At 49.2% G+C, this 16849-nt stretch overlaps 1 protein-coding gene across 3 annotated transcripts in view; it reads right to left on the minus strand.

Moving 5' to 3' along the window:
* The window catches only part of PRKCE (protein kinase C epsilon), a 683788-nt gene that overhangs the window by 651689 nt on the left and 15250 nt on the right, over positions 1-16849 (minus strand). Inside the window, exon 2 of one of the 3 annotated variants that reach the window (XR_012325843.1) lies at positions 1183-6395. Coding sequence is in view for 1 of the 3 variants with exons in the window: in XM_033838611.2 (XP_033694502.1) it covers positions 1183-1530 (348 nt within the window). In the remaining 2 variants the exon portion in view is untranslated. Of the gene's footprint in view, positions 1-1182; positions 14995-16849 lie in introns of those variants that run through there. The other 2 variants (XR_012325842.1, XM_033838611.2) reach the window with 2 other exon arrangements.

A 16849-nucleotide genomic window follows, 5' to 3' on the forward strand; every position in this document is an offset into this window, starting at 1 on the left:
CTAAAATTCCATATCCTTAAAATATATATACATCTATATATGCATATATACGGGTGTACGTATATGTATATATATGTAAGGCGATATGCCAAGGTGATTCATGTGCAATCTCTGACCATAGGACAATCATGAAGTTATTCATTTTCAATAATTAAACACCTCTCCATGAGGATCAGATATCTCTCTTTTGGGGTAGACCAAAAAACCCTGAAAACATATATACCCAGAGCCACACCTGCTCTTGGTGGAAACATGTAACAAATCTGAAAATAAAGAAATCCATTTCCTAACTGAACACCTTCCCCCTAAAAAAGAGCTAAAGCAAGCTTGCTTCTCCCTGCTTCTCCGAATGCCAAGGTTTAATGCATTTGGCTTATAGTAGGTGCACAAGGCCTGTTTCCAAGTCCCTAATATTTTGACGTCATCAATTAACTCAGTCTCATACTTAGTATCTCATTGCACAGTGTCTTGAAAATCAAAACAGGGAAACGACATAACTTGAAGTCGGATTCAAAGCACTGACTTCCAATTACTCACTAGCAGAACCATTTGTAGAATACAACACTCGTTCTGGATGGATAGGCAATGCATTGGGCAAAACCAGCTCGGCCGATGTTTCTGGGACCCTGGAGGGGACTAGAGGAGAAGACATTTTTCTCCCCGTATGTCAGCAGATGAGCTAACCGCCAGGCAACAGAATAGAAACGAGCTAGCTTCCTCCCGGAGGGAAAGATAAAACAGCTCCTCAGTGCTACGCAGGACAAAGCCAGGACGTGCAAGAAGCCTTCAGTCTAGGGCTCCACGTGCCTCTCCAAGGACGGAGGAACCCACACACACACAATCACACACAGCCAGCCCACCGCGCGCCTGCAGAAGGCGCCGGGTTCTCCGCCAACCTTCAGCACCGGCGGCTCGGGGCTCCCAGCTTGCGAGCTCCCTGTAGCACCCGCTGTCTGGAAGGGGCAGAGGGCCGTACCCTCTTTCCAAGTCTCTTCTTCCTTGCCCAAATGCCTACTTCTTCCCAACTACGAAGTGGACTGTGCTTCCCCAAAGTAATTGAGACATACACACACACACCTCAGATGGCACTAAGACCCTGCGCCCCACGACCAAAGCCAAGGCCAAGAGTCTTCCCCCGGAACCCCAGAGCCGCGCTCCTGGACCAGGAGGCGCCCAACTCACCCAGTCCTCGAAGTGGCGGCTCCCGTTCTGCAGCAGCTCCTCAAACTGGATGGTGCAGTTGGCCACGAAGTCGTCGTAGCCGATGGGGGCATCATGGAAGACGGCCAGCTCGATCTTGCGCCCGTTACACACATCGGTGACGAACTCGTCGTGCCAGGCCGGGCTGTTGGTCTTCTGCTTGGTGGCCGTTTGGCCGATACGCGAATCGTCCACGTTGAGGGCGATGTAGGGGTCGAGAAGGAAAGTCTGCGGCCGGGGTCCCACCGCATGGCGCAGCGACCAGGCTGTGGGCTTCAAGCTCACGGCCTCGCAGATTTTGATCTTAAGAAGGCCATTGAACACTACCATGGTCGGGGCGGGGAGTAGGGGCCGGGGTCACTCCGTCCGCCCCGAGGGCAGGAACGAAGAACCGACGCCGCGGCGCTCCGAGCACGGGGACTCCTGGGTCCCCTCTCGCCCCACCGCACACTCTCCCTACACCTTGTAGCGTTGCGCCCTGGCGCGGGCGATTCTCAGCCAGTGCATGTATTTCCTCACCGGGTTCCTAACGGAAAACAGGGAGGGGGGGAGAGCTGGGGGACGTCCGTGTTTGGAGCAAGTCTCTCCCCCCCCACCCCAACAGCAGCACCTCCAGAAGAGGAGATGAGGTGCTGGCTCCGCTGCAAGCCGCGGGGGCTGTGTCGTCGCCTCGCCGCCTCACTGGGTCCGGGCTGCGGGGAAGCGGGCTCCGCGCCCGGCGCTTACCTACCTTTCCGAAACATAATCCCCGGGAAATTTCGACTCCGGGAGGGGGAGGGGGCGGTGAGACGGGGCGGGGACGAGAACCGGGGGCGCAGATTTCAACCCGGATCCTCTTCGCACACCCAGCGCCTGCCTCTGACCGCGCGGGGCGGGGGGATGGACCAAGGGATGTGCAGTCTATCCGGAGGGATGCATGTCGAGAGGAAATGGTCCTCCTCGGAGCCAAATTTTTAAAAATCCACAAGCCACACGGCCAGCCCGGCCGCCTCCTCCTGGGCGAAGCCGCGCCGCGCCTCAGTCGGCGATCGGGAAGCGCCAGGAGTCGGGAATCTCACATCCGCGCGGGGTCGGGAGTCGGGGTGGCCGCCGCTAAGGCTCGGGGCGCAGGCCGGCAGCGGGCGGTGCGCAGCGCGGCGGCGGGGACGGGACTGCGACTCCGCGCGGCCCCACCTCCCGGGCGCCGGCGCCCGCCTGCCGCGCTCCCCGCGTCCCAGCTCTCGGCTGCCGCTCGCTCGCCGCCCGCCCGCCCGCTCTCCCCCTCGGTCTCTTCTCCCTCCGTCGGTGTGCGAGCGAGTCTCCCTCCCTCTAATGCAGGAAATGCGCAAAAGACGTCAGTGTGTGTGTGTATGTGTGTCTGTGTGTGTGTGTCTGTGTGTGTGTGTGCACGCGCGCCGGCGCGCTCCTGTGTTTGGGGAAATAGAAAGTTTTGCCGGTTGGGGGAGCAGTACGGGAAAAGTGAGCCGAGGAGAGGACGACCGAGAGCGGGCGAGCCTGCCGGGGTCGCGGCGGCGGGCGGAGGAGCCAGACCGGGACCCCGCGCGGGACCCCGGAGAGTGGCGGCCTTGGGGGCTGGGGTGCGAGCCCGCCGGCTGTCGATACCTGGCCTGTGGTCTCCGCCGGGAGACGAGCGGGCCGCGCATCTCTCCAGGCTCTGTGGCCAACACTGTCTTTTAGAGCCGAGGGTGGAGAAGTGGCAGGGGTCGCGCAGCCGGAGAGGACTCGGGACCCTCCCCCGGCCCCACCCCTCCTCGGACCGTGGCTGGCAAGGGCAGCCTGCGGAGTATTGGTCGGTCTGTCTGTCATTCTGTCCGGAGACGCTCTGCTCCGCGGTCGTGGGGGAAGGGGGAAAGGGAGGGGCGTGCAAGGCTCCGTATGAGTTTTAAAACATTTATTCTCTCTTCCCTTTCTTTGGGGGCATTCTCCCTTTGAGGGTCTGTCCCAGACTTATCGGGCTGCGAGAAACTTGTTGACAAGTGAAAGCTTAGTAGCACCCTGGCTCGGTTTGTGTGTTTGTTTATATTTTACGAAGTGACTTCATATTTACTCTGGACCTTGCCTGTGCCCTTCTGGGCTCTGATCAGCGCGCTGACAGCGGCCGTCCCAGATGCGCGTAAACGGGGTGCGTCCTCCGAGGGGCGAGTGTCTGTGTCCGTGCTAATTTCCTCTGTAACCTTTAAACTCTCGCTGGAAGCCGCGGCGGCTGCTGATCACGTGAGGCGAGCCCTGGGCTGCTGGGGAAGAATTTCCTCCGCGGGGAGCCGAGGACTGGGAAGGCGGCCCGGCGAGGGACGGCCTCGCGCCTGGGGACACGAACCTGGGAGGCCGGGGCGGAGAGCGCGGAGGTCCCGGTGGCGGCCCAGGCTGGAACAGCAGAAGGACAGCGCTGGGAAGAGGTCATCTCCGCAACCTGCGAGCCGGGGGGTTGTGCAAACGGAAAAAGAAAACCTCGGCCCTGCCCCGTGTGCCAAGTCAAGTCAGGGAGTTTGTAGGAATCGTGGTAAGCTGAGTGTTTATCTCTCGAGTCTGGTTAGTGTCGGCCAAAATTTGAAACCCACCTCTCGATCACTTTTTCTCAGTGGAAAAAAGGTTATCATTGTGGCTTAAAGGCTTAAAAAGGCTTAAAGGCGAAGAAGAAGGCCGGCCCCTGGAACAACAGGATACCAAGTGCAGCACGCAGGTCGCAAAAATGATCCGAAAAGCCCCAGGCAGATCCTCTCCGAAGGCCTGCAGCCACCGCGCTCTCCTGAACTTAGAAGTAATTTCTCGAAGCCCGCCCTGTTGGATGGAGCAGCGGGGTAGAGAGAGAGCTACCAAGCAGTCTTAAGGACAATTGAGACCACTCACATGTAAAATGTCAAGATATAAAAGTTGTGCCTTCCAGAGCCACTCCCACCAACTGGAGGCATATTTTAAAATCTGCCCGTTTGACAAAGCACAGGTGGGATATCTTGTTGCTGTTTAACTTTATTTCTTTGATCATCATAACTTTTTCCACCTTGTTTCTTACTGCCATCATTCTGTTCTTACTAAACATGTTTCCCCCTTCATGGGGCATGTGATGGGCGAGAATGGCAAATAGGGCTTATGTTTTAAAAATGCATTTGGGAGCAGAGCAAGAGCTAGAGAGAGATGACTACGATGCCTGACAAAGAGGCAAAATTGAAGGCCTACCAACAAACTCGGCCATCAAGACAAATAATATTTTAATGCAATATTTTTTTTAAAAAAATCAAAACGAATGTAGAATTCCAGGGTGAACATAATATCCAAATTTTGAATAATTTAAAATATTGCATTAAAATAGTCTTTGTATTACTGAGTTTATTGGCACCCCTGAAATTTTGTGTCTGAGATGAGGGCTTCACTTGCCCCACACCAGCCCCAGCCCTTTGGGGCGGTGGAGAAAGGCACAGATTTCGTGAAGTTAGGGATTCTTGAGTGTTTCACACCTTCTCTCTACTCTTTCTCTGGGTGAGTCCTATCTTACCTGCAAACAGAGAAGTACAGGGATTGAAGGACATTGGTCAAAATCCCTCCTCTTCTATGTGTTCAACAGGAAATACGTTTAGAATTAAAGACACACTAAACTTGAACTTTTGGCATGATATTAGATTCCCCCCACCTCCCCAGGCAAGAACCCCAATGATATTAAATAGGGTCTGTTGCCATCCCAGTGACCAGGCGTTGTTAAAACCAATAAGCTACACGTTTCTAATCCCATTTCCTTGGACCTGGGTAAGGTTACAGGAAGGCAGCATCCGCCTCTTAGCAGAATGTTTGTTACACCGTGTGAATAAATCAGCCTGCAGTCCTCAGATGCAGCCGATCCCAGGGTGACCTTTCCTTTCAATTACAAGTCTTTCTGTCTGGGGGTGGAGGAAAGTGGGGTAACTAAAAAACTTGGCCAAACAAACTTTCTGTTTTGTGTTGGAAGAGTATTTAAATAAAAAGGGAGAATGCTGGCTGTCTACATACAAACATTGCTAAATTCCCTGCCCTTATTACATCCTTATTTCTAAATAAATCTCTCACCATCCTCCTCTCAAACTTGGCTGAATGAAAATATGTATCCTCCAGGGGCACCATGGAGATGCCAGACGTGAACCTCTTTAGGGGGAAACCCTTAAATTTACCTGAGGAGTAGGGGCAGTGGGTCTAAAATGACCCTCTGCTCCAGATTTCATGTGAAAAGAAAAACAAGCCCTTGCAGGGCAGAAGTTTTACAATGTACAATTCCAGTCAATAATTACTGCCTACTTCATCCTTCTCTTGGCCCCTGTATAGTCTTGAAAGACAGGACAGCCATGGGTATAGACATTCAGTAAAACACCCTTTGGATTCCGACTATGGCCTAGTTGTATTGTGATCTTTGGGAGAGGGAAGAGGAAGGGAAGAAAAGTGATAGAAGAATTTGACAAAAATGATCAGGATGGTGACCTTCTCCTTTTAAAATTAAGGCTTATGGAAAAAGGCTGATGGAGCAAGAGTCCCCAGGGCAGTGTGATAGTAGCCCACGGAGGGCTGCACCAGCCTCTGGGAGAGCACGGAAGAAGGATCAGCCCTTTGCCTGGGGCTGCCTGGGAAGGCATCACCCGGCAGGCCTAGGCTTTTCAACAGGAATTCCTTCAGAGGCAAAGAGGAGAGGAAAGGGCATTGGAGGCAACGGGAACAGAGTGTATAAAGCACAGGTAGGTAAGAGCATGGCTGTTTGGGATGAGTAAGGGACCGGTGTACCTGGCCTGTGAGGTAAGAGGAGGTGAGGTAGGTTGGACTTAATAATTAAGGCCTTGTAGAGCCTGCAAAGGAAGTCTGAACTTCCTCCATGAGAGACAAGGATCCCTGTAAAGTGGAGAAGCAGCATAACTGGATGGATCCTTTCCTCTGCTGTAATTTTTCTCCAGAAGACTCACCCCAAACACAGGCTGTCGGAGAAACAGAAGCTCCAAGTCTGAGGATGCTTTACACTCCATCTGATCAAAAATGGAACGGTCTGTGGATATTGTTGAGCTGGGTAAAAGCAAGCAGGGAGGGACGCCAGAACCTTAGACTAGCGCGTTCAGATTCATGGCCTTGTTGCTCTGCTGGTTGTCGCCGTTTACAGGATGTTAATGGCTTCTGCAAAGGTCTGCCTGGTCAGGGTCTCTCATACATTCCACACACGCTCCGTGAAACAGAGTTCAACCACCTGGGCCCTGTGATGGAATATGCAGGAGCACAACAGTAGAAAACCTTGCAGAGTTTTGTTGACCCTGCCCTGGCTCAGTCCCCACCTTAGTTCCAACCCCAATTCTAACCCCGCCCTAGGCCTACCCTCCTGTTTCTGGCCCATATCTGGCCTGCCATGTCTGCTTATTTGGGCCCTGTCTCTGCTCTAAACTCTGTTGCAATGACCCAGAGACCAGGCTTCATTCCCACCGTGCAGAGAGATGGAGGGATCAGAGGTAACTCCATAGAGCTTAAAGGTGGATGTGGACAGGAAAGGGCCTGGCGCCCCTCCCTCCTCAGTTCCTTTGACCCTGAGCCCCACTCTCTCAGTTGCCATATGGAAAATAGTATCACATACCACATCTTCTTTGGCTGTGATGTTGGGCTGCATCTTGGGACTTTTAAATCTATGAATTAACCCATCCGTCTTTACTGAGTACCTGCTATGTTCAGAATACTGGGGCAGGTGTTCTAGGAGAACAAACAGATACGTGGATGATTCCTACTCCAGTGGGGGAGATAGAAAGATCAATTCAGGCAGTCATTCATATATTTAGCAGTCGGTATTGAGTGCCATGTCATCTAGAGCACTGAGGAAATGAAGATGATGACACACAGTGACCCTTTATTAGTTGGGATGGGCCAGTTCATGCTGCTCTAATAAACAGTCCCCAAATCTCAAGGTCTAAAAATAACAAGAGATCTCTTCTCACACTGCTGAAAGTCCATGGCAGGGTTGGCTGCAGGTCTGCCTCCGTATCAGCATCATTCTCACTCATTCACGTCATTCTCACTTTCTGGAACATAGCTGGTCACAGGCAGAGAGCAAAAGGACCTCTAGAAGGTCTTACTCAGGCAATTCAATAGCCCACCGGAAGTGCTAACCTCCATTTCTGCTCACTAGTTGTTGGCTAGAACGAGTCACGTGGCCTCCCTTCCCCAGACATGAGGGGGCTGGGAAGCTCTCCTACCCGCAGAGGGGAGGAGCCTGGACTGTTTGGTGAATAGCACTGAAGACTGCCCTAGACCCTGTCTTCAGATAACTGGTGCCTAGAGATAATTCAAGATAGCACATAGTAAATGGCAGATAAATGGCACTGTCAGAAAGAGCTATAGTCATTTAGGGAGAGCAGCTATCACAATCAGAGTGGGACTGTTTGATGTCCAATGGCCCTGGGCCACGGCATACAGAAGACTTCCGGTGACTGGAGAATCCTACCAAGTGTCAGACTAGCAACCACCTAAGCTCCTCTTCCCCTTCCCTCAATATGTCTAACTTCACAGGACCTGCAGGTCCTTCAAAAGCGACTTCAGAACCAAATGAGCACTAAGGAGGCATTTGGACTCAATAGAACTAAAACTTGTTTGTTTCACTCTGCAGGATTTGAGAGATTACCTGGCCTATATCCTTAATTCTTATTATATTCATCTATTAAATGAGGAAACTCAGTTCTAGAGAGGTTAACTGACTTGCCACACAAGAAAATTGAAAAAAATAATCATAATAACCAAAACACTATTTAGAGGTCAAAACCAATGCTTGCACTTACTAGTTTAAGTTCACTTTTTTTCTACATTGTCCTGCTGGAACCAATGCAATGCCATGTAATGATAATAACCCCAGTTCCATTTTAATACCTCGGAAACAAAATTTCTGTAAATCTAAGGTTCAGGTTAGTTTTAATGTATTGGTTTCAAGTTTAACTGGCCTGGGTGAAATACAATATTATAGACTTACAATAATTCTCGGGGGACTATGATATTGCTAGAGGTCTTCCTGAAAACAAAAGGACTTTATTGTTCCTCAACTTCTCTATTTTTACCTCTTCTCTCCTAACACCAATCAGATGTGTTTTCGGCAGATGGTTTTATGATACCTGCACCAAGCTATACTAGCTGTTTCCCGAGGCTCCCCGTGGATATCTTATCAATTAGCAGAATGACTGATCTGACTGTTCAGATCAAGTTATAGATCTCTAACAAGTTCTGGACATTTGATTAATCCATTTCTACTTCTAATTTACTTTTCAGGATCAAGGAGCTGGGGCTCCAGGGCAGGGAACATTGCTTCTCGTTACCAATAAGGATCATGTAGTTATAACAAATGTAAAACCAGAACAGGTTAAATTCACAGGTTTTGTTACAACCAACATGTGATGCAGGGTGGCAATTCCTTCTCTCCTTTAAGGCCCAAATCTTCCGTGGGCCCGGTCCTTATTCCCCCAGCTGAAGCTATGCATCGTCCTCCCTGAACTCCCCTACCACCTCCTCCTCACTTCTTATTGCCCAGTCAGCTATAAGTCTCTTATTTGGTACCTGTCTTAACTCTGCCCCTTCTCTGAAATATGACTCATCTCCATACCTGCTCCCCAGTACCTTGGACATGGTAGGTACAAGTTGGCGCTCTATAAATATTCGTCACAAGGATGGCCCTGTGAAATAAGAGTGTCACGAATCTTTTAGCCTCTCCCGTCCTTGCCCAGATGAGCGCCTTGGCGATGGTTGGCTCGCTCCGCTCCAAGGCAACCAGGGGCTGTAGTGATAAGTCACTGGGGCTGCTGGGCGGCGTCGCGAGGGCACCTCGGGGCCTGCGGCCACTGCGCCGGACTCCGCGAGCCGACAGCGCCCTCTGGCGGACGCGAGCGCGCCCAGCCCGGTTTTTCCGGCGCTCTGACCGCCTCTGCTAACTCTTGTGTCCGCGGACTGGGGCTCCAAACTCTGGGAGCTCTAGGATTTCTTTAAAAGCTGAGGTCAAGGGGCAGACCACCTGGCATGGGACCATTGGCTATACCCACATGCCCATCGGGAGCAGGGGACAGATGCAGTCAGCAAGCACCTGCAGTATGAAAATACTGTGAATAATGTTCTTTTTTTTTTTTTTCAACAACTAGGCTTCTTAAAGTGAAGAATTATGTTCCTATCATTGCATTAGAGCAATAAGCCATCCGTTTGCCAGTTAAATCCATGCTGGGTCCAGGAAAAACAGAAATGAAAGAGTTGCGGTCCAGGTTTTTGAGGAGTTAGAACTCAAAGGGCCTCCCTGTGGGCCACAGACACCAACCCTGCTTTTTTCTTGATTTAAGACGGCTGGTCAGTTCCCAAAGCTGAGGTGAGGGTTGTGAGAAATGGCCAAGGAACCCTGCTGGAGGAGTCGCATTCAGAATGGGAAGCACTGGGAGTGGCAGAGGATTGGGGTCCCCTCAGAGGTTGCTCCCCTCATTCCAGCAGATAACTTGGTTTCCTTTTTTTTTTTTTTTTTTTTTTTGTGGTACGCGGGCCTCTCACTGTTGTGGCCTCTCCCGTTGCGGAGCACAGGCTCCAGACGCGCAAGCCCAGCGTCCATGGCTCACGGGCCCAGCCGCTCTGCGGCATGCGGGATCCTCCCGGACCCGGGCAGGAACCCGCGTCCCCTGCATCGGCAGGCGGACTCTCAACCACTGCGCCACCAGGGAAGCCCACTTGGTTTCCTTTTACGAAAAACACAGAAGCCATCATCTGGGGGCTGACCTAACTTTGCCACTTAACCCAACAACCACCTAGGAAGGAAGAAAGGATGAGTGTCACTTCTCCATCCCACCGGTTGTCACGGAAGCGGGTCCCTCCAGCTTAGGCCCCCACCTGTGCCCTGGATCCATTACCCACCCCTCCGTTTCAGGGACTTCACTGCTGATGACACCTCACTCCTCGCCTTCAACCTCTCCCTCTCCACCATTCCTTCCCATCAGTAAGTCTCACCCATCCTAAAAAATATTTTCGTCACCACACATCTCTCGCCAGCTACCTCTCAAACCTCTTCTCCTCCCTCCCTAAAGTTAAGCATTACCTAGTCTCACGTTGTCTATTTTCTTACAATCCACTCCCTCCTCAGCCCATGCCATGAGGCTCACTGAGCCCTCTCTCATGGAGGGGACGAGTCACCTCCACCCCGCTAAGCCCAGTTTTGGAGTGAACACCTCGCTTGGCCACTCTCTCGGCAGCATGGGATGCTGTTCCCCCTCCGTCCTTAAAATGCTCTCTTCCCCTGGTTTACGTGACATCTGAGCTCTCCAAAATGTTCTCCCTGCCTCCTCGGCTTCTCCTTTCCAGTTTCTTTTGTTCTTCTCTTCCTCTGCCCATCTCTTAAATGCATCATTAATTACACTGCAGAACGCTAAGACAATAATGCAAACGTTTTCTCGATGAAAATGTCAGGTGAGTGACCATAGGTTCCGTACACTTTAAGGAAGGAAAGATCACTACGGCCTAGAGTGGTAAGGGAAGCCCCCGTGGAGAAAGAGAGATGGAAAGTGGGCGCGGACATGGGGTAAAGTATCAGAGAGAAAGAGAAATGGCATTCCTGGTAGAGGAACTTCCCACTAAGTGCACAGAAGGAAGAAAAGATTTAATCCAAAACTATTAAGCATCTCTTTGCTAGGCATGGCATAAAATAAAAAAGGAAGACATGAGTCCCTAGTTTAAATTTTAGCTTACGTTCCTGTGAAATGATCAGAAAGCAACATAAGGTAGCATTTGATAGAGGTATAGATGGTGCAAAGAAGGAAGAGATCAGCACGGGCTTCCTGGAGATGGCAGGACTTGTGGGCTATATTGCTCTGTTTGAATTAGGGTAGGCTAACTGCTCTATCGGAGATACAGCCTCTAATATATAAAAGCTCAAACACAAGAGACGTTTATGTTTTCTCACCTAACGGTATTGAGTGGGTGAATAGGCCAGAGGGGTGGCCCTGTTCCTCTCAGGCTTCCATAGTCACCCTGGGGATTGTAGCCAATGGACCCATCCATAAAGAGAAAAGAACATGAAGGATCATGGAGCCAGAAACGTATTTATGGGCCAGGTTGCTCACATCCTATTGGCTAGGACTTAGTCACATGGCCACATGTAGCTGCACGGGAAACAGTCTGGTCAAGTGCCAGGAGGGTGAGGGGAGCATGGCTTTTGGTGAGCAAAGAGCTGTTTCCCACTTGGTCCTTTCCCCTTGGCTGGAGATTAGGATGACATTTGGGTTAACCTATAGTACAAATTTGATCCATTCTTCATTATCCTCATTCTTTCCCTATCTTATGTGTTAAAAAGAGCTACAAAGACTCTACAGTTGTGAAGAGAGATACAGGTGCAGGTGCGAGTCAAGATAAAGGTCAAGAAACAGGAGAAAGCAGTGTGCTGGGCTACAGTGTCTAGAGAGGACAGCGTCTTCCAGCCCCTCCCTGTCTCTGCCCATTAACATGCCAAGTTGCCCTTATCTTTGGTGAAAGTTGTGACGTGGTGGGAGACACCTGTTGTTTCCTGGTGGGGGGAAGTTCTCAACCCACAAGTGAACTTGGTCAAGGTCCTCCCTCCAGGTGACCTGGGAGATGCTGCAGGGCAGTGTGGGGTGAAAGTGAGTCACCAGGCGCAAGCATCAGATGTATAATAATACTGTTCTGTACTTTGAACTTCTAAGGAAGATTTTACGTCTATCCCTCCTTTACTACTCACTTCTCAACCACAAGTTCAAAGCAAATATTATCATCCCCCATTTTACAGAGGAGAGTAACTGGAACTCAGAGAAGGGTAGGGACTCAAGTGGACACAGGATCAGGGCCCAGAGCAGAACCTGGCTCCCTAGATGGGGCCTCCCACAAGACCAACCTTACCCCCTCTATCTGAGTATGATCAAGTCACTGGTGGGTGGCTCTTCTCCCATTTCCCTGGAAACTGAGTCTCCTCAATGAGGACGCCTCATTGCCCTGCAAGGCAAAGGCTGCTGCTCCAGCTGGTGGGTTGCATGGAGGCCGTTCTACCCACCCTCAGCTGCCTAACTGGCCTGGGCGGTGTGGGTGGTAGTTAACGAAGGAGTGCTGGCTGGGGCACATTTGCATCCTGGTCCAGCGGGGAAGGCACTAAATATGCCCTTTGCCCCCTGAGGAACTTAGAGCTACTGGGCACCCTGCTGATTGCTTTTCCTGGGATGGGGTGGTGGTGGAGGGTTGGGGGGCACTACCTGCACCCCCCTCTGGGTGAGGATAGCTATCTCTCAAATTCTTATCTCACTGAAGGATTTTCTTATAAAAGTCAGTCTTTGTCTGCTTTTTTTCCCTTCCCCTCCCTTATCTTTTCTTTCTCTGAACCTGTTGCACTTCTGTCGTTAACTTCTAACAAAGGAAGCTTTTCTGGATTGTTTTATTCTTGCAAATGCAAACAACCTAACCAGGAGAGTCAAGCCAGGCCTAGCCGAGGCAGGCCTTTGTTGGTGGGGTGCAGGAACCAAGCACGGGAGCCCTCTTCTGGGACCGGAGATCCCCCAGGGAGCTTGGAGGAAAGGTGGAAGCCCTGCCCGGGATGACATCCTGTTAACCTCCAGGCTGTGGCCCCTTCAGGGCCCTGCGCTGTGGGAGGGTCGCTGAGGCCTGAGGTCTAGTGAAGGAACGAGAATGGACATTTCCCTCTTCACTCCCTGAAAACCACGCCAGCTCCATTTCCTGACCTGAGTCCTGCACCCAGTTATTCCCTCTGCCAGGGCTCCCTGCCCCATCCTGTGGGTCTCAGCTTAGACAGCACTTCTTCCCAGAGAAACGCTCCCCCATCAGCCCTGAATACACGTTGTTGTTAGTGCTGGTCTACTTGTTGGTTTTCACCAAAGGCAGAGTTACAGCAAAGCTAATACAGTTTAAATTTCAGGGCCCTTCCCTTGCTCCTTCCAAGGCCCTGTTCCTAATTTTATATTCCTAATTTTGTATTCTTTTTCCTAAAGGGGGCTTTTCAAATGTTTAAGCTTCAGGCCACATGCAACCCGGGTCTTCCTGTGGTATTTCCCATTGCTCTGCAAACTCCCTGATTCAGGGACTGTATGTCAGGTTCCCTGGGGTACTCCTAGGTCTCAACAGACAGGCTAGGCTCTCAACAAACGTTTGTTAAATGAAAAAAATGAAAGGAAGAAAGGATCCTTGGCTAGTGTTTAGCAGACCAGGGGTTCTCATTAAGAGCCCTCAGCACTGTCACCTGGGCAACCTGGACAGGCTGGCCTGTCCCTTTAGCACAGTGCAGTGTGGAGTGGAGTCCAGCTTGGAAGCTCAGGGACTTAGTTCTGGGATCTGGGGCAAATTACCCACCTCTCAGTGGGCCCTGGTTGATTCAAATGTAACAAGGTGTTGTAACAACCGCCTTATCGATTAACAATAGGCATTGTGCTACAGATGGGTACAGTGCCTGACACTGAGTAGGTCTTAGGAAATGCCTTTACATACTCACTCCCTAAGGCACATTTTTTTTTTTTGCGGTACGCGGGCCTCTCACTGTTGTGCCCTCCCCTGTTGTGGAGCACAGGCTCCGGACGCGCAGGCTCAGCGGCCATGGCTCACAGGCCCAGCCGCTCCGCGGCATGTGGGATCTTCCCGGACCGGGGCACGAACCCATGTCCCCTGCATCGGCAGGCGGACTGTCAACGACTGCACCACCAGGGAAGCCCCCTAAGGCACATTTTTTAAAAATCCTTTTTATCTCTAGCATTGACAGCCCACTCTCCCCATAGCCTTTTAACCATGGCTTCTGGATAGTGGGGTTTTGGTGTAAAGGGTCCAGGCACACAAAGGGATTTGCCCTGGGCCCAGCACCCCACTAAGAATGGCCCTGAGACCATGTATGGGGTACCCCTTCTACACTGCTCCTTCCTACGATAAGATAGAGGACTGTAGGAAACATTCAAGGAACTTGAATAAAAATATAAATAATAAGAAAACAAGTCATGTGGCTAACCAGCTTCCGTCTGCAGCTGCGGTTGAGTTTTCCAGCCATTTAACCCAACTGGAACCCTCAGTGGCTGTAAAGTAGTAATTATTTATCTCTGTCTCTCAGAGAAGAAACAGACTGAAATGGCGTGAAGCCACCTGCCTAACTAAGGTTCCAGGGTGGGCAGGCGGCAGACCCAGAACTGCAGACAAGGTCCATGCTCCTGCCACCCCGAACACGGCCTCCGGTCCCCGTCCCCCGGCGCAGGATTGGCACAAACACTGCTCCATTCGTTCAAGTTCCCACTCTGACTCCCTCATCTCGTGGGAACCAGGGCACAAGCCAATGCAAGAACTGACCTTGCCAACACAGCCCGGAGTGTGTCATTGTGGTTTCTCTCTAACAAGAATGGAGAAGTGGTAAATGTTTCTCACGTTTTCCTCTGGTCTCGTCCCACATTCTGTGTTTGCTCGTGCCAGAGCTTGAAAATTCAACAGCAAAGAGGGTAGAGGGGGGAAGAAGGCAGGGTGGAGTGGGAGGGGCAGTTTACTACCATTTACTGCAAGGCTAGTCTCCTACTCTTCACTTCTTAAAGTAGTAATAGGAGTCATAGTAACAATAGTAGCAACATTAATAATAATGACAGTTAACAACTACTGGTTGAGAGCTGTGTGCCATGCATTAACACGTAACAACTCTTTTGATCATTTAAACAGCCCAGTGAAATAGGTATTACCATATTTCTCCAATTCTAAGACATTTTTAAAAATCACCTTTTAGGGAATTCCCTGGCGGCCCAGTGGTTAGGACTGGGCGCTTTCACTGCCAGGGCTGGGTTCAGTCCCTGGTTGGGGAACTAAGATCCCACAAGCAGCGCAGCACCGTGCCTAAAAATAAATAAATAAATAAAATCACATTTTAACGTTTTATAATCCATGGTAATATGTCATATTATAATGGCTGGTGAAATTTTTTTTTAATCTCGTAGTAGTACATAAAATTAGGGTGCATTTTACAGGTGAAGCAAGTAAAATGGAGAAAAACTAAGCAATGTACCCGGGGTCCTACTGCTAGTAGGTAGCAGAGCCTGGATTAAGACACAAGTAGCCCAGAGTCCACCTGTTTGTCTGTTTGTTTTGCAACCTCAGGCATCCTGCAAGCATCTCCCCATAGGTCTGCCTATCAGGAACCGGGCTCATGCTGACTGCATGCTCGGTAAAATAGGATATATATTTCTTTCATTCATACTGATTTTGTTTTAACTTGTACACATAACCATGATTCTGTCTCTCACAGAAAACTCTGAATTTAGAAACTGCCTGAAGAAAAACAGAAGCCCAATTAAACCTGGGTGAGCCTGTGGTAAGAAACAGGCATCAGAGATATGTTCCAAGAAAAAATCCACCCCTGTGGCTGCTTTGTAATTCTTTTAGGCTTATGTTACATTTGCCTTCTGGCCTCAGTTTCCCCAACTGTAAAATAAGGGGCCCGCACCAATCCCAAACTTTTTTTGATGGTGCATCCTTACCACTTTAAACATTTGAGCACAGTGTCTTCAATATATGTATCCCCTTTTTATTTACAAAGAGTGACGTGTACTTGGATGTGTACGTATGTGTGTGTACAGTTCTATGAGTTTTAACGCATGTATAGATTTATAAAACCACCACCCTAATCAATACAGAACAGTTCCATCACACACACCCCAAATTCCCTTATTTTAACATAGGTGAAATTCTGCCCCTCATGCCTGGCAACCACTGGTTTGGTCTTCATCTCAGTAGTGAATTGTACACTTTAAAATGATTAAAATGGTGAATTTTATGTAATGTGAATTTTATCTTAATAAAATAATCTGTCTTAAATGAGTTGATCATATTTGTGAGGATCTATTTCTAGAATCTTATTTTGTTCCATTGATCTATGTGTCTAAACTTTCACCAGGACCACACTGTCTGGATTATTTAGCTTTAGGATAAGTTTTGAAATTGAGTAATGTGAGTACTCGAACTCTTGTTTTTCTTTTTCGAAATTATTTTGGTTATTTTAGGTTCTTTGCCTTTCCACATATATTTTAGAATTGGCTTGCCTCTATCTACCAAAAATCCTGCTGAGATTTTGATTGTTATTCCATTAAATCTATAAAATCAATTGGGCCTTGTAGAATTGCCATTAATATGTAGGACATTCAGTTAAATTTGAATTTAAGATAAAAATAAATTAATATTTAACATCATAGCATTCCAAATATTGCATGGGACATAATTATACAAAAAATTATTCATTATTTATCTGAAATTCAAATTTAACTTGGCAGCCTGTAATTTTTTTCCTAAATTTGGCAACTTTAGTTGGGGGAGAATTAACACTTAACTATCTGAGTGTTCTAATTTATGAACATAGTATTTTTCTTTATTTATTTAGGGCTTCTTTGATTTCCTTCATCAGTGTTTTGTAGTTTTTATAGTTTTTAGCATATAGGTCTTACACATGTTTTCTTAGATTTATACCTAGGTGTCATTTTGGGGGGCCTAATATAAATGGTATTTTAGAAGATTTAAGTTTTCAGTTGTTCATCGCTAGTATATAGAAATACTATTGCTTTTTGTATATTGGCTTTGTATTCTACAACCTTGCGCTACTCAACTATTAGTTTTAGAAACTTTTTTTTGTAAATTCCTTGGACCTTCCTATGTAAGCAGTCATATCAGTTGCAAGTAGGGACACTTTTATTTC

Source organism: Tursiops truncatus, chromosome 14 (genome assembly GCF_011762595.2).
Source record: "Tursiops truncatus isolate mTurTru1 chromosome 14, mTurTru1.mat.Y, whole genome shotgun sequence".
NCBI lineage: Eukaryota > Metazoa > Chordata > Mammalia > Artiodactyla > Delphinidae > Tursiops > Tursiops truncatus.